Below are 17559 nucleotides of genomic sequence, written 5' to 3'. Positions count from 1 at the left end.
CTAAATGTAAAATAATGGAACAAATGTAGCTACATCAGGGGTCTCAAACTCCGGCCCGCGAACTAATGTCAAAATAATATTGTAATTCGACCCTTGAGGGTATTTTTAATTGCGACAAACAACAATTATAGATGATAGATCCAAGACGGTGACAAATCCCATTTGTACTCTCCTCCACTAGTTGTTAGACATTCAGAGCTTCGATTCAAGGCCAAATTAGCTGCACAAAGTTTTCAGGAAATTTTGTATTAGCCTACACGCGAGAAACGGTTATGGTTATATTATGGTATTTAGCAGATGCTTTTGTCCAAAGCGACATACAAATAACAACAATACAATAGTTACATTTCATGGTAAACAAATTAAAAAGTTGGTAAGACTACATTAAGATGCAGAACAGTACAGAATATGACCGCCGCCCAGTCCAGCACATTTTTTCCAGAAAAATAAGTCACAATTTTAAAATTGTGTTCATTTCCTACTTTGTTCCTTTTTTGTGTGTTTGTGTGTGCGTGCAGAGTGTGTGTGCAGAGTGTGTGGTTGTTTTTGTGTATATGTGTTTTGTGTGTGTTTTGTGGGAATCCTTGACGGAAAATTGGCCATACGAAAAAGAAAAAAAAAAAGAAAAATCTGACTAAACCTATATTTTATGACCGCTTCGCTGCGCGGCGGTCATAATAACAATAATAAACAATGTCGGTAACACTTTACTTGACGGGTGACTTCATATTTACTTGACGGGTGAGTTCATAACACATTCATAGCAGCTGTCATAAACTGCACATAAAGCATTCATGACTGTTTCATGAGACATGAGATAGAGATAGATAGATAGATAGATAGATACTTTATTGATCCCCAAGGGGAAATTCAAGATGACTCAACATTCATACCAAACCTTTCATGAATGTGGAAGCCAGAACGACGCCAACTTGTCAAAATAAAAGTCCAACATCGTATTTGTGTATCTTTGTAAATATTTAATGAATATCTTATGAAGTCTACATCAAATGTCACTTTACTATACAAGTTGTGAAGTATTCGTAATCACTGAGTTTAACACTGGGAGGTAAACTAGCCTACATTCAGCTGACCCGTATTTGTGTAACCTCGGACGGTTGGAAATTTCCAGTAGATAAAGATGAGAAATCATCTGCAAAGGTTACATCATAAAACAAATGCATTTTTATGAAACAAAAAATATTTGCTTGACCATGTTGTGTCTTTTTGGCACTGGAGTATCCCATTGACTCAGATGTGACGTGATCAGGTAAGAGGCTTGGACCAAAAACGGCAATGCTGCTTTGCGACTTTGACCTTTTATTTTGACAAGCTCTCGTCGTTCTGTCTTCTACATTCATGAAAGGTTTGGTATGAATGTTGAGTCATGTCTCATGAAACAGTCATGAATGCTTTATGTGCAGTTTATGACAGCTGCTATGAATGTGTTATGAACTCACCCGTCAAGTAAAGTGTTACCACAATGTCAATTACAGTTTTTGCCCATTGCTTGAACACTGTTTTGCAAAACTCGGCTCATTGTGTCAAAACTTTACAAACAAGCACACAAGACACAACACTGGGAAATAAACCATTCACATCTATGTCTAATTGCTGCTATCAAAACCTACCTAAGAGCTACCACAGGTTACTCTATACAACCACAGGTGGCAGTGTGGTGATGTCAATGGGGCATTTTGCCCATGTTCAGGGTGGAAAATAAAAAAGAAAGATTTGCATAAGACAAGTCAAATTGGTGTTTTCAAAAAGAAGGGATCATGGAGAATAAGGAAAAACATATTTAAAAAATCTTTGAATATTCCCACAAGGTGTTTGGGTGCTCTGAAAATGATAACCAAAATGATTTTTGGATTTCCTGACCGTCTGCTGTTCAGACCCTGAAGGGATTTATTTTCTGTTCATTGCTTTTTGTGAGAGTGTTTCTACTTATCTCAGTAAGGAAAATAAATCAAGAGCCTATGTTGAGTACAAATATGTCTTCTGAAGGCTTAAACAGAGCCCAGCCAAAAACTCCAATGAAATTTTTATCAACTTTGAGGGACAGTTATGACCATGCAGGATTATCCAGACCAAACGTGACGATTTTGCTACATACTATTCCTATTTATGTACCACCATGCAAAATGTCAGCCTCCTACATGGTTTAGTTCTTGCGCTGTGGGCTTGTGAACTTTGACCAAAAAAAGAGGCTGGACAAAATCGACACCCCCCTCCCCCTGTAAAACTGTCTGTATTTTGGAAAGTATTGATCTTACATAAGAGTAATTTTACAGTGTGTCTCCTGGGTAACATAGGTACACCTGGTAATTTTTTCAGAATTTTTTGAGACCTACTGTAAGTGCGTGGGCCCTGGTTGAACTGACGTGGAATGACCCTGTCTATAGTGTTCAAGCAATGGGCAAAAACTGTAGTGATCAATAGCCTGATAAAAATAAACAAATACTATAATATACAAAACCATAGTGAAACGCTTAATAAACTAAGTGCATGTTGAACAGATATGTTATTAGACCCCTCTTGAAACACCCAAAACTATCACAGGAACGGAGAGCACTGCGCAACTCTGTCCACCAACATGGAACCACTGAGGAAAAGAGTCTAGAATTTCATCTGGTGTTTATGGCTGGTTGACACAACAGACGCTCATCAGAAGACCACAGTGTGCGGTTGGGGATGTATATCTTGATCATAGGGTAGATAGATAATAGGTCACTTTTGGCCACACTTCCACAAACTGCAAGCATCACATAGAAATACCATTTTGGTCTGGGTCCCCCACCTTGTATCATTCTGGCATCATAGCCTGTCTCACTGGTAAGCACACGTCTACATGTCTAAGGGGCCGTTTATACGAGAACGATTGCGAAGGAAGACGACAAAATATTTTATCATAAGTGCCTTTCGTTTACACAGCGATCCCGCCATCGGGGCTTGAAGACGCAAAAATCTGAAGACTCCTTCCAGAGTGTAGAGTTTTGAAGACGACCCGGGTTGCGTCTCCGTCTAAACGGCTAAACCAAAGATCCTTGATTACCTCTCTGGCTAAACTGTCAAATTAGAATGTCTGCGCGTGACGTACCGGGGTTCTATCACACCACCACCCAGCGGTCTGGAATGCATATCCAATCGAATATCACATACTCTTGCATCTTCATATGAACAAAGATTTCCCCCTGAGAATGCTCGTCTAAACGCGAATAAAAAAATGAAGACGAGACGCCACTTCTGCGTCTTCTCTTTTCATCGTCACCGTATAAACGTAGCCTAAGTTTTCTGTTTATACTTTCAAATGGCTGCTTGATTGTGTATGTAGAAGTTATTGTCCCACCACACAAACCAACCACTTTGAGCCACAAACCAGCCACAATCTCACTCTCCATCATTGGCATGTGTGTGTATGTGTGTGCGTGTGTGTATGTGTGCATGTGAGTGTGCATGCGTGTGCATGTTTGCGTGCCTGTGTGTGTATGTGTGCGTGCCTGTGTGTGTATGCGTGTGTGTCTGTGTGTGTCTGTGTGTGTGCGTGTGTGTGTCTGTGTGTGTGTGTTTGAGTGTGTGTGTGTGTGCCTCTGTGTTTGCTGCTGTATGGGTGGGGGAGAGCCTCCTAAGGGGTACATCCAGGGTTCACATACAGGAGCATGAATGAGGAAAAGCCAGAGATTGAGAGGGTCTGCAATAGAAGAAGGGACGGAGGGAAGGAGAGAGGGAGGGAGGGATTGAGAGAGGGAGGGAGAGAGGGAGAGGGGGTGGGTGGGCAGGGTAAAACAAGTGAGCTGATCAGCAGTCCTATTGGCTCGCCAAAGCTCCGTCGGAAGGGCTTTTTTCTTCTCCTTCAACCTTCACGTTGTTGATCCTTTTCTCTGGCCTGACATTCAGTTTGTTTTTCCGTCACATGGTGCACCAGCTCTCTGTTTCTGTCTGTTTCCGACTCTCTCCCTCTGTCTCTCTCTCTCACTCTCTCTTTCTCTCTCTGTCTCTCTCTCACTCTCTCTTTCTCCCTCTGTCTCTCTCTCACTCTCTCTTTCTCTCTCACTCTCTTTTTCTCTTTCGTCATTCCTCTGCAGGTCTCTGAAATGCTGAAATGTTGATTTTCTGGCTCAGTGATACCCCCCACTGATCAGCCAACTCACTTCAGACCCTTTCTCAAATACACACACAGACACACACACACACACGGAGGTATTGTGTACACACAAGCATAAACATACACAGACACAGGAACACTACACACACCCAGTTTACTTGATAAGTTGATCAGTTGATAAGACTACAACATTGCCTAAACTCTACAATGTACTGTTTAGGCTTGCGATTGTAATACTGTGTGTGTGTGTATTATGTATGTGCGCGCGTGTTTGTGTGTGTGTGTGTGTATGTGTGTGTGTGTGTGTGTGTGTGTGTGCGTGCGTGCGTGCGTGCGTGTGTGTGTGTGTGTGTGTGTGTGTGTGTGTGTGTGTGTGTGTGTGTGTGTGTGTGTGAATTAAGAGTCAGACCATTGTCATTTGGTCTCCTACCAAGCGTGACACTGTGGACACATCTTGTCCCCCCCCCCCAAAAAAATGCAATGAACTTTGGGGCAGGAACTTCTCCAATAAAAGCCTGTGACACTTGGGATGCATGGATTTGATCCAGAGGTTAAATATTGTCAGCAGAAGAGTAACTGTTACGAGTAATAAACAGCCACTACTGAGAAATGGGAGAGTACTATCGCCATCTAGTGGATCTTTAGAGAAAACTGCATGACATTGTCTTAGTGTGGTTACATTCACATCCAAATTAATATTGGCGCTGATAAAATTGTAATACATTAACATTCCATTAACATTCTTCTTTGGTGATTTGCAACTCTGATTGGTCAAAAGGATTTCATGTTCACAAGAAAGCATCACAATAGACATTACTTAACCCTTAGAACCCGATTGACGCAAAGTGCGTCAAAAAACACACCCTTTCTTCTCTGTTACATTGCTCCGGAACTGTTCATCGCAGCGAGATTAAACCTTTATTGCATGACAGAGCAGAAGTGGGGCTTTCCAACGACACTACACACTTGTCTGTATGATCAAATATGAAAATTTAAAAAAATCATGAAATTAAATCAAATTGCATCATATTTACAGTCTATACTTCTCTGCGTTCACCTGCGCACCCATTACTCTCGTTTGAATTACTCGCGAACCCGTGACCGCATCGATATGGCAAGCATATCAGATGAAAGAGGGGACACAGGGCTATCCATTGGTACCATGTTTATCGATCTTTCTGGCTTATAAAAACAGACGAAGTGACTGCAAAATAATAACGTCATGTACACAAACCAACGCTGCACACCCATTACTCTCGTTTGAATTACTCGCGGACCCGTGATCGGATATGCCACGCATGTCAGATGAAAGAGGAGACTCAGAGCTATCATTTGATACCAAGTACATCCTTCTGGGTTATAAAACAGACGAAGTGACAGCAAAATAATAACTTCATATAGCTGGACTTACCCCACGTTTTTGTCTGTTCTTGTGGCAAAGCATGTTTATAATCCAACGCTATCGTGTGTTTCTCTATGGCAAAGCATGTTCATAATCCGGTTTTTAGATCCTAGCAAATTCCTGCATGGCATCCAATTCAAGGCTCACATTCCATCCCAATTTGTTCAACAAAGAAACACCTTTTTTGCCTTTACTTTGTTCATGGCAATGCAGTAAAAAGTTGAGAATCATTATGACTGCATACACCATAGCCACGCAGGCTAACACGCAATCAGTTCGTGTCACAGATATGGAGCGCAAAAAGGTCATTTTTCATCACTAAATAAAAAATGCCATTTATTTCCGTAAATCACACACCACATATTTCTGTAAATTGCTCAGCCCCAGATTATTCCTTCAACATGGCAATTATATTGCCTGATTCAGGACAGTCTGCCCTACACACACATGAAATGCATGTAGAGCTATGAGCTTGCTGTGGTGAGATACATGTCGAAATATAAGAATTTTTATAATACACTTTTTATATTTTAATTCTTTAAAAATCAAAATAAAATCAATGCTAGTACTAATACATGAAATTATCTGGATAGCAGATCTGGATAGCCTAGACTCTCCTGAAAAAAACAATATATAATATGTGTGTGTGGCACACAATAAATCCTTATGAATAAAGGTAGTGAAAATGCCCTAAAAACAGCTTATGGTTCTAAGGGTTAAAGATGTTTAGTACAGACTGTTTAAATAATTAAAGTCTGTTTCTGGTTCTGCATCCATAGTAGCAGCTTGCATGTTAATCATGACGAATAAAACAGTGTTAACTCTTTTATTGTCAGTATCTAGACAAGTTCTGCATGGTAGCTCTCAGGGAGAAATTGAAAGAAAACACATGGAGAAAATGAAAAGGCCATGAACAGAGAACATGAAAAAACAGGGTCAGAAGAGATGTCAATGAGAAACAGACATGTAATATACGGCAATTACCTTTTATCAAGAAATTAGTTTTGGTGTCATCTTCAATTGTGTCAATTGACAATTGAGACAATGTCAGTTGGAGGCCACATACATCAGCAGTATCAGCAACAGGAAGCTTTGTGTGTGGCTTTTGTGACCCGAGTTTCCTGTGTTCCGGTTGGTCCCCTCTATGCCGTTACACAGGTTCCCCTCGCAGCAGGCCAGACCATCCGCCATGCTGGATAAGAAGTGACTCGAGCCCCTCTGCTGGCACATCGATCTCGATGCACATCCTTTCTGAATACCATCTAAAAACAGAAAGCGAGACAGAGAATATGACAGTGAGAATGTTTAATAATGACTCACAAATACAATCCCAAATGATAACAAGGTAAAGTTTATTTTTGTGTATGTTTAACTAGTGCAGTGCCCGCAGGGTCGGAGTGGGGCACTAAAATCCACCGGGAAAGTTCTGACGGCACCGTCAGTCTGACAAACGGTCAGAGAGATATGCCTGCCACAGACAGGACAGACACACAGATGCTTCTTGCTTTATAGATAGATATTTTCAGATTCTTAAAGTTGACTCCAACAAAGCTTCGCTGTCAATGGATGCTCTCCAACAAAAAGAAAAACAATCAACTTCTTTATTGGACCTCACCTGTAGATGTAGATGTGACACAGAAATCTTCATCTCCCAAACATTGTATAATTGAAGTACAATCTCCATTTCTGCAGGTGTAACATCTCATCTTATTAGAGATGTCTGTAAGAGATTCTATAAAGACAAGTACACAATTAAGTCTTCTGTCATGCAATGATGTGTTCCCCAAACTAAAAGAATATACAGTGCACCATTCAGAGTTGCAAAAGAACAACAGACACAATATACTGATTATATCAAATCAGATATCAGTCCAGAGTTGAAATGGTCAAGTTGAAATAGTAGCCTACAGTTTCAAGCAATGAAATTTGCCCCCGAAAAAAACAAAAGATGTTCTACAGGGTCATTTTCTTGCAGTGGAGACACTTACAAAGGTGTCGGACCCCCTAAAAGAGCCCCTGAATTCCTGCGATAAACGGAAATAAAGCATGCAGACTGAATTGTTACGTTTTTATGGTTACCTGGAGGAGTTTTGTCATTGCAGAGGTCAGTGTTGCAGCAGGTGCTCTCCGATTTAACTCTTGAGTTGCCAAAATTGAGCGAGCCTATGACACACATGTCAGAGGGCATACATGTCTTCAGAGTCATCACACCTTTCCTCCTGTAATCTGTAGATGAAACACATATATAAGCCTTCAACTGGTTGTTTGACCTTTCTGCTTAAGAATTACTAGTAAAACGAAATACAAAGTTCATCAATGAAAAGCAGCAGACGGTCCTTGTATCATTTGTTCATTTGATATTCAATTGAGAATCCAAAATGAAAAAACGAAAAAAGGACTTGTTTTTTCATTATTTGTTTATGAATGTGATACAAACCAACAAATAATGCTTTGTTTTTCAGACTTTTGATTTCATGATCAGATCAAAAGTAGAACGTTTAAAAAACGGCCTGCAGGCCCAAAACTGATTTTGATATTTATTTTTTCCGATTTCTGTGACCCGGAAATTATTTATTGACTTCCTTTGCCAGCTGCTGCTTCTGCTTTGCAGTGTTAAATCGGACTAGGCCTACCAGACAATAGATTGACCATATTGTAGGCCTACAACTGCAAAGCCTTATCATATGCATGTTACATTCATGACATGAAAAGTAGAACTTATTGAACAAAAATGGCAAATACGCAGTCGGCCAAACATTTTAAACTTGCACAAAACGGCATGAACCCAGCAACAGTGCGTCGCATAACTTAAAACACAAACTGAAGCAACAGCTTGGACAATCCTACTGCAAAGCCTTTCCTTCCATAGGCATGCAACGTCTATGACATAAAAAGTAGAATATGAACGCATTTCACACCTGACAATTAAACGGAGCTGCCGCCTGTTCGCGATTTGACTGTTTCTTGGGCTCTCAGAGCAGTGTTAATTGCGCGTCTTTTTCAGATGGTGAACGTAGGCCTATAGTCGGACGGGCAGGACTGACAAGTAGACAGGCCTAGGCCCGCCTGTGGCTACGCCTATGGCTCGATTTGAATTATTTGCTCTGTGAATGAAGTTGTAGCCCCTCTTTCCTTTGATCAATGTGCTTGTTGAACGATGTGTCCCTAGTTTCCCTGTCATAGCTACTATTCATTATCTTTGGTGTAATCTCCCCAGAAGGCTACTGCAGCTGGCTTCCTTCCAATGACGTTGGCGACAAATGATGATCTGAGCTGATAGATCTAACATCTTGGCCTACTTCCCTAACATGGGCTGATACTACATAGCCTAGGCCAGTCATTACTTCTATAATGCTTTGGGCGAACGCGATGTTCATAAACGAAACAGGCATGAGAAGGGAGATGATTTTCTGTCGATTCAACTAAAACAAGTTTGCCATCGTTGCGCAAGTCGCCCAATTTCTCGCTATAGTTGTTAGACAATATTTTCTGTCGCTATGGCATGGCTAAAATTAAATCTAGCAACAAAGTCACTGAATTGGCAACACTGAGCACTGACAGGTCTAGACCAAGAAAGTGACTTTGATAGACTTCCAGGTCACAGAAATCGAAAAAAATAAATATCAAAATCAGTTTTTGGCCTGAGGCCGTTTTTTAAACGTTCTACTTTTGATCTGATCATGAAATCAAAAGTCTGAAAAACAAAGCATTATTTGTTGGTTTGTATCACATTCATAAACAAATAATGAAAAAACAATTTTTTTTTGTTTTTTTTATTTTGGATTCTCAATTGAATATCAAATGAACGAATGATACACAGACCGCAGACCATTGTGTTTTCAAGGACAATTTCTTTTGCACATAATACTACAAATTAAAATTGGTATGTTACTCTTCCAGTTGTGCTGTGCAAAAATCATTTTTAGCAAACTAATAGCAATGTTACTGTCATTGTAAGACCCCGAAGCCTACTATCACACTACACTACACACTATGACAAAAGCAAAAACAGATATGGCTAGGTCCACACTACCAGGCCAAATCCATTTTTTTTACTTGATGTGACACATGTCTGATGTTGTCCAAACAGTCTGAACAGTGCAAGTCACATGAAATCTCACTTTTTCAATTCTGAATTTGAGCTACTTTCATATGTGGTCTAAATCCTACAGGTCTAATGTTACAGGTAGGCCTGTCGCGATATTCAATAAATCAATTAATCGCATGATGATTAAAATTAGCTCGATAATTTTTCTGGCCACGATATTTGCATGCTTGTTTGTTTTCCTCGTCTCTCTCTCCCTCTCGGGTCCTTAGAGTAACCATGAGTGAACCCTCATGTCAGTCACTTGTCAGTCGCATGGTGTGTGGGGAGGCGGAACTACTGGCGTAGCCTACCACAGAGTGCAGCTAAAGAGCCGCGTGAGAAGTATACCGGTAGGCACTAGGCAGAGAGAAAGCTAGTTGCGAGTTCGAATAGGCTATGCCTATTCGAGACAAAAAAGATGAAATTGGTTTCTAAGCCAAACAAGAACAAGAAATAGCTGCAGTGTGGGAGCATTTCGGATTTAAACCGAATGCCCGTGGTGAACCACTGAACGTGTACGAGTCGGTGTGTCGCATTTGTTGGAAAACAGTCGCAATTAAAAGCGGCAACACAACAAACATGCATATGCATCTAAAACACAATCATCCGCTGCAGTTTTCCCAGTTGGGGAAAAAAAACACAACAAGTGGGCCGTCTTCCTCTTCCCGAGGAAAATTCTCAGAACGACAATATTATCGCTTATCGCAATAATTTCTGAGACAATTTATCGTCAAGCAAAATTTGTTATCGTGACAGGCCTAGTTACAGGTCTAATGTTTTGCAATGTGACATGCAGTCTGAACTTTTATATTGGAATTCATGTGACTTGTTACGTTCTTGATCTACATGAGCACGCTCTCTGTGTGTTCTCACATTACTCGGTGGAAACCAAAGAGTGCTCAATGCTCCACTTGATATATATATATATATATATTTATTCACAATTTAGCACATACAACACACACACACACACACACATCCAAACACAACCACACAAAAACAGCAGGGACAACACAGCTAGACACATCCACAGGACAAAAAAAGAAAAAAAAGAAGAGAAGAAAAGAAAAGACAACAACAATCAAAACAATAATAATAATCCTACGTTACCACAGTCTGTAGGTTATCCATTATTCAATCAAATTGTCATTTTATAGTATGTACTGTATATAATTCAATATTAAGGACCAAGTGGATAGGTAATCTTGCAGTCTTGAATGTCGTTTACTTGTGATTTCTTCGATGGGCAACAAGTCTATTATTTGCTCTAGCCATTGACCCAAGGTGGGTCCTGACTGGGAAATCCATGTACTAAGTATACATTTTTTAGCAAAATAGGAAAGCATTGTAAACACACATTTTCTTGTATAGGGAAACTTATTTTCCACATTGTAATTCAACAAATATAACATAGGGCATAGCTCAAAAGTACAGTTACACATATGCTGAATTGCTTTATGAATCTTCTCCCAAAAGGAGTAAACAGCTTTACAATACCAAAATAAATGCATAAATGTTCCAGATTCAGTTTCACATTTTCTACACATAGGAGAATTAGTGCCATCAAACTTATTAAGCTTAACCGGAGTTATATAGTATTTATACAGGAATGTATAATTAGTTTCTTTAACTTTAATGTTTGTTGTAAAAGGTGAGGTAAATTGGGTGCACAAAATTAATCATTCTTTGCTCCACTTGATATTTGAAAATTAGCCTACAAGTGAATCTGCATAAATGTGGCTAGAGCAGAAGCAGAGGTACATCTCAAAAATTACAATATCGTGGAAAAGTCCATTGCCCTGTCCATACAGAGAGTAGAGAGTAAAGGTTCAGGAAACCAGTGCTGATGTTTTGACTTAATTATAACTCTTCTCAGGTCTACATTTCTGTATTATATACTATTCGTTGTAAAATTTTGAGATGATGGATATTTTATTTCCATGAGTTATAATAAAACATAAATTGGCTGGGGGGGGGGGGGTCATTGCAAGATATATTTTTTGTGTATATCCAGAAAACGTGCATTCATATTTTACTAAATTGTGTGCACATTTTACTAAATAGTGTACTCATTTTACTAAATTGTGCTCTTAGTTTAGTAAATCGTGCACACAATCTAATAAAATGAGACCACAATTTAGTAAAATAAGAGCACTATGTAGTAAAACGAACACACTATATACTAAATTATGCACACAATCTAGTAAAATTACACCAACATTTAGTCAAATAACCTCACAATATATTCAAATGAGCATACATTATCTTGATATACAAAAATATCTTACAATGAAATCTCCTGGGCTCCGTAGATGAATCTAAATTAATTGAACATTTCACTTTTTGAAATAAATTACAGGGAAAAACCTTTCCATGGTATTCTAATTTTTGCGAGATGCACCTGTAATTCCCAGACGTACTGTACATACAGTATCATTGACAGTGTCTGACCTTCGTATGTGGCGATCCTCACACTGGCACACTGGTCAGGGCAGGGTCCCTGGACATCGTGGCAGGTTCCAGTGGCGTCAGGGAAGCAATTGTTGCACATCAGGGAATAAACTGAAAACAGTCAGAGGTGATTAGTTGTTGCTGTATTGTACTCAGTCGGCTAAGAATAGTGGCCATATTACTAGTGGAAAGGTTGCAGGTTATTTCTGTGACAATAAGTACCTTTGTTGGAAATTTGATTGAATTTAACTGTGATGTAAAATGAATTACTCATACAGTGCCTATAAAAAGTATTCACTCTGCTTGGATATTTCCCCTTAAAATGCCAAAAGTGCATCTAGTACTAAATACAGACTTGAAGGGGGTGAATATTTATGCAGCCACTTATTCTACATTATTTCTTTGATTAAATAACATTAGTTTGTAGAACTATGCTTACGCAGTCCTTTTACAATTTATTATTTACTGAAGCAACTGAAGCTGCAGTCGTCCCTCTCCTGTGTCTTCAAATAAGAAGGAACAACCAAAAAATGTCTTCATCGCCAAAAACATCACAAAGTCTTTAATGAAGAATTTGATAGCCTGATTAAACAACATGTTGTGGTGACATGACCTGTGGCCTAATGCACCAGGCTTTCCTGCTCTCTCTGATGGTATCCTGGCTGAGACCTCCGAGTCTTTTGTGTTAGACTGGCCTGCACTGCCCTTTGGCCCAGAACCAGCCAAGAGATGTGGATCAGAGGTCGGCACACTTCAGCGTGCTGAACAAAACAGCAGCTTCCTCTTTCGGTCTCTGACACCGTCCTTCACCCCCCCCCCCCCCACCCACACACACACACACCATCCCAGCTGTATCAGTTTTAGTCTAGGAGTGAATTAATGAGTGAATTAAGGTTTTTTTTTTCTAAAATTAAGTAGCGTCTCCTCAAAAGTGCTGTTTATTGCAAATATTTTTATACTTATTTTCAGTGCCAAATTGTTTCTTTGAGTTAATGGCACACTTGTTTTTGTTAAGTCTTAAGTTTGTTACGTTTATCTTTATGTTTACTCTGAAACACAATGACAGGAAAGTAGAGTTGTGCTAACAAACAATACAGTAGGATTTTTATGTGAACATAGAGATCAAGATGAGACGATAATAAAAACTACAATTAAACAATCATTTAAACCAGAAACAGTCCATATAACACTTAGCTATCTCTCTTTATTTAGCAAATACAAAATGCATATACTGCTTTAAAAGTATGTATTTTCATTTTGTTTTGTTACCTTGAGCGATGTATGCACTTGTCAAAATGAGCACAACCCTCAGGTCCATCTTGCAGGGGCAGCTTGGGCAGAATGAGGAAGCTGCTCATACAGTACAGGCCAAAAGTTTGGACACACCTTCTCATTCAATGTGTTTCCTTTATTTTCATGACTATTTACATTGTAGATTCATCAAAACTATTAATGAACATGTGGAATTATGCACTTAACAAAAACGTGTGAAATAACTGAAAACATGTCTTATATTCTAGTTTATTCAAAGTTGTTATTTTTTATTTTATTTAATACCATATTCAGCAAGCCATAACTTGACAAATATTCATCTGTGGGCCAAATAACTTTGCATTCATTCATAGTTTTGATGCCTTCAGTGAGAATCTACAATGTAAATAGTCATGAAAATAAAGAAAACACATTGAAATGAGAAGGTACTGTACAACTGAGAGATCTTGAGAGGATTGGCTTTATAGAGGGACAGGTCAGGACCTCTAATTATTTCCACACAATGCCTCATTACTCTATATATCTGACAGCTCAAGTGGTTCTCTATTTATGAACACTAATCCCAGATCATGTTGAAGGCATGTCTTTACATACAGATAAATCAAAATTATTATTATTATTTTTTTTTAAATCCCATTTCATTTTTATTCAACCCAGAGGAAAAAAAGCTTTTGTTAAACCTTGTTATCATGATATGGAGATAACTTTGTGGTGGCAGACACAACATCTTATTATAAGGGAGATGGTCTAGCTCATGCAGATACAGGCATACAGTACATCTTCCATTCTCATTCATTTTACCCTTAACTTGTACTTTTATAAAGAATAAAGACATCGTTGCAACATGGTCTAGATGTAAAGTATGCAATTTGATGTATCACATTTTCAAATAAAATTTTTAGATCTCATCCTATTTGAACAGTTTTGTGCTTCCTCTGAAACCCAAGTTGTGCCGTGTATGTACTATATATAGTCTTGCCGATTTATCTGATAGGAATATCTGCAGAAATGTTCTGCCGGTGTTGATAATGCAATTCTATATGTATTTTGTAACTCTTGGGTACGTATGTTACATACTAGGTTACACCCTGATACGGTGCATTGCTATATGGTACTATTTTGTATTACATTGCACTTCATTATTATAGTTTATATGTCATGAAATAGTGTGACCCAAGTTGCACTGTTACCAAAAACTGTAAAGCATTCTATGTGCACATCATTATAACGTATAACAGAAAATTCAGGAATGGAGCATGTTGTCAGGCAAAGGAATATAGTTCACAGAAAGAACATAACAAAAATTGAGAACATGATGGTCCATGAAAATATGGAGAGATCAGAGAAAGACAAGGAAAGAAATAGGGGGAAAGGAAAGATCACGACAGGAGAAAAACGAGTGCCAAAGGTGCCAGTAAGGCCTGTAGGTTCTGTCCGGTTCTTATGTCTCTGTTTGGCAGAACTGTCTCACAGCAGAACCGATCCATACAGATGGGACCCAATTCAGGCTTATGTTTCTGTGCACAGATACACCAAGGGAGGCATGCCTTGGAATCAACATGGTCCCCAACTGAGAGAAGAACAAAAAAAGGAGAGTCAAGAAGGGAACACACAATGGTGATAGGCATGCAAAAATGTCTCTTGGTTAAACTTACTTTCTGAAGACAGACAACACTCTTCACTGGCACATTCCAAGATGCATGGGAGGACCTTTCCAAATCGGCTGAGACATTTCTTCAAATCGAGAGATGTGTTGCAGCGTAATTCTGTGTTCAAAAAGACAAATTGATTAGTAGAAAAGAACAATGTTTATTTTATTTCTATACATTTCTTGTTTTTCCTTGCAAATGGACTATAGAGGCCTATGGTTTCTCCTCACTAATACTGACATTGTCATTATTAACAGAACAAACAAAGTATTTTGAACTTTTTCAGACAGGTACCCATAATTCTAGAAACACAGCACAAATGCAGCACACCACACTTGCACTTTTTCGGAGACCTCCCAGCCATCCACAATGGACAGTCAGCACACTCTTTACATGGCAGAAGACTCCTCGTACACAGGGGTATTTCTTCTCTGCAACCTACAGGTGAACAAATAATGTCAGAGAATGTATACGTTAATCTCTAAAATCATTATTTTAACACAAAACCTATTTTTTTGAGTATATGATATATACTGTAGGTTAATATTTTTAATGTTGAAATAATACATGCTGTCTTATAGGAATAACCAAAACCAAAAATAGAGACACATGATTATTAACCACTGTTCACAATAACAACTTCTACCTTGAAACTGCTGATATATATATATATATATATATGTATATATATAGAGAGAGAGATTTTGATAACTTTTTACAATTTACCGTATGCAATTCTTTCCTCTTCCATAGAATGACAAATGATTTTAGCGTAAACACAAGCAAAACATTCCATTTCGTCCACATCTCTGGTGGGTCTGCAGTCTGCTGGACAACAACAGCAGGCCAGGGACCACACTGGAAATAAATCAAGTTGTTCAATGTGATAAATGCCTCGGTGAAATAAGAACAGATAAAAAAACGGAAATCATGTCCATGTTAAATTGAACGCATTTAATATAGCATGTTCCCACATCCTTTACAAAAGATTTACAAAAGCTGATTCCTGACCCATAATGTGTGTGTTACCTGCAGTTAAAAGTGTTGACATCAGAAAGAACATGAGAGTGAGCTGCAACTCCATAATGCCTGAGTTCAGTCTTTAGCCTGACTGGAGTAAGTCAGGTGGGAATCCTTCTAATGTAATACTTGTAGTGCTCGATCTGGTGTGAAAAGGCGTGTAGAGGCAGAATAGAGGTGGCCGATGTGGTTCAGTTAATTCTATAGAAGGATCATGTTTCACTTGTTTCAACATTTGTAGAGTGCTTTCATTTACTGATGTCATGGGAAGATGCAAGGGGCCTGGATCAGAGTGTTTTGACTTGTCAATCTCAGACAAGACAAATAAAACTCAATCAACTAACTTCTGTCATTTTGTTCCACTATCTAGACCAGTGATCCCCAAACTACGGCCCGCCACCTCATTTTGGGTGGCCCCCCTAAACATGTCCGTGGTATATAGCATCTGGCCCGCAGGGGAGTACGACATCGTCAAACTATAATATCCGTAATTTCCCCCATTCATTCTCTATGGCGGGTCTTAACAGTACACGTGTAATACTCTTTTTGTCCACTGGTGGTTGTCTTGGCGCTGTTTCGCGTTTACCATCGAAAACGGAATGAAATGTATGCCTACCTCCAAACGTAAGAGGCCTATGCTGACTGCATCAGTGCTCAAAGTATTCTAAAAGTTCATAAATTCATTGTTAATAACTAACTAACTTCTATTCAAGTCATATTTCTGGGACTTCCTGGGATAACTATTTCTATTTTTTATTCACTCGGTCAAATATTCATCCAAATTCACATTTCACAAAGTTCTCATTAGGTGAGTGAAAGTTAGAATGGTGGTCATTCCAGATGTTTTTGCCAGCACTTCATAAAACTCTCATAGTTTGAGAACTTTAAATTATTTGTAGAATATTGCTTGTTCACAACTTGAGCTGTGTATGCAAAGACACAGAGTTCAGAGTTCATTTTAAATAAGATATACTTTTGGGACTCCCTGCTAATACTTTTGGGAATGCTAAAGTCTTTTTATTAGTATTCATTTGATTTGATTTCATTTGAGCTACATTTTACATGGCATGATGGCAATATAAACACAGCTAACAATGGTTCTAAATTGCAGTAGCCTATGATTAAATGTAATGGAATATTCAACTAAGGTAGATTGTTGTTGTTCACAGCACTAAGCTATTTATGGTTACTGATATACTCCGAGTCTCTGGCCCTCTCTTAGTGCCAGGCATAGTGAGCTGGCCCTCAGAAGAAAAAAATTGGGGACCACTGATCTAGACACTATTGGGTGGTTCTTGCAGATCAGGGGTGTCAAACTCATATTAGGCAGTGAGCCGGATTTGTTGGAATGAGGACCGTCATAGTCACAGACATTATCATTTTCTGCAACGGTATCAGAGTGTTGTTTGATGATGTACTCCTTATATATGCACTTATGAGCAAACAAGTACAAATCATGTACTGTCATATACTGCTTTTTATCTCTTAAAATATCATACTTCCGTGTTAGTTTTTCGGCATCTTCCTTCCTTTGTAGTGCAAGGTTGAGAAAATGTATCATATCATAGAGATA

The 17559-nt window shown here is 38.8% G+C and overlaps 1 protein-coding gene across 1 annotated transcript; it reads right to left on the bottom strand.

Moving 5' to 3' along the window:
• Window positions 1–6382: 6382 nt before the first annotated feature.
• LOC143128023 (urokinase plasminogen activator surface receptor-like) lies at window positions 6383–16078 on the bottom strand. The gene is made up of 9 exons (XM_076289702.1): window positions 15996–16078; window positions 15693–15824; window positions 15261–15404; window positions 14973–15083; window positions 13315–14887; window positions 12046–12156; window positions 7587–7733; window positions 7123–7239; window positions 6383–6769 (listed from the first exon to the last, which is right to left on the bottom strand). The coding sequence occupies exons 5-9, from the start codon at window positions 13361–13363 to the stop codon at window positions 6555–6557; spliced, it is 639 nt and encodes a 212-aa protein (XP_076145817.1). The 5' UTR covers window positions 13364–14887; window positions 14973–15083; window positions 15261–15404; window positions 15693–15824; window positions 15996–16078; the 3' UTR covers window positions 6383–6554.
• Window positions 16079–17559: the final 1481 nt, after the last annotated feature.

This window comes from Alosa pseudoharengus, unplaced genomic scaffold (assembly GCF_046254945.1).
Source record: "Alosa pseudoharengus isolate Yale_2024_CS ecotype anadromous, Long Island Sound unplaced genomic scaffold, YU_APseudo_1.1 YU_APseudo_1.1_scf_17, whole genome shotgun sequence".
Taxonomy (NCBI): Eukaryota; Metazoa; Chordata; class Actinopteri; order Clupeiformes; family Clupeidae; genus Alosa; species Alosa pseudoharengus.
Note: the sequence above shows the minus strand (reverse complement) of the source record. Positions and strands in the feature narration are given on the sequence as shown.

Coding starts and splice junctions, on each gene's coding strand:
- LOC143128023 (XM_076289702.1), bottom strand. CDS start 13,363: ATGGACCTGAGGGTTGTGCTCATTTTGACAAGTGCATACATCGCTCAA. Junction 7,240..7,586: donor CAATGACAAAACTCCTCCAG/GTAACCATAAAA, acceptor TTGTCTTTATAG/AATCTCTTACAGACATCTCT. Junction 6,770..7,122: donor TGTCACATCTACATCTACAG/GTGAGGTCCAAT, acceptor TTCTGTTTTTAG/ATGGTATTCAGAAAGGATGT.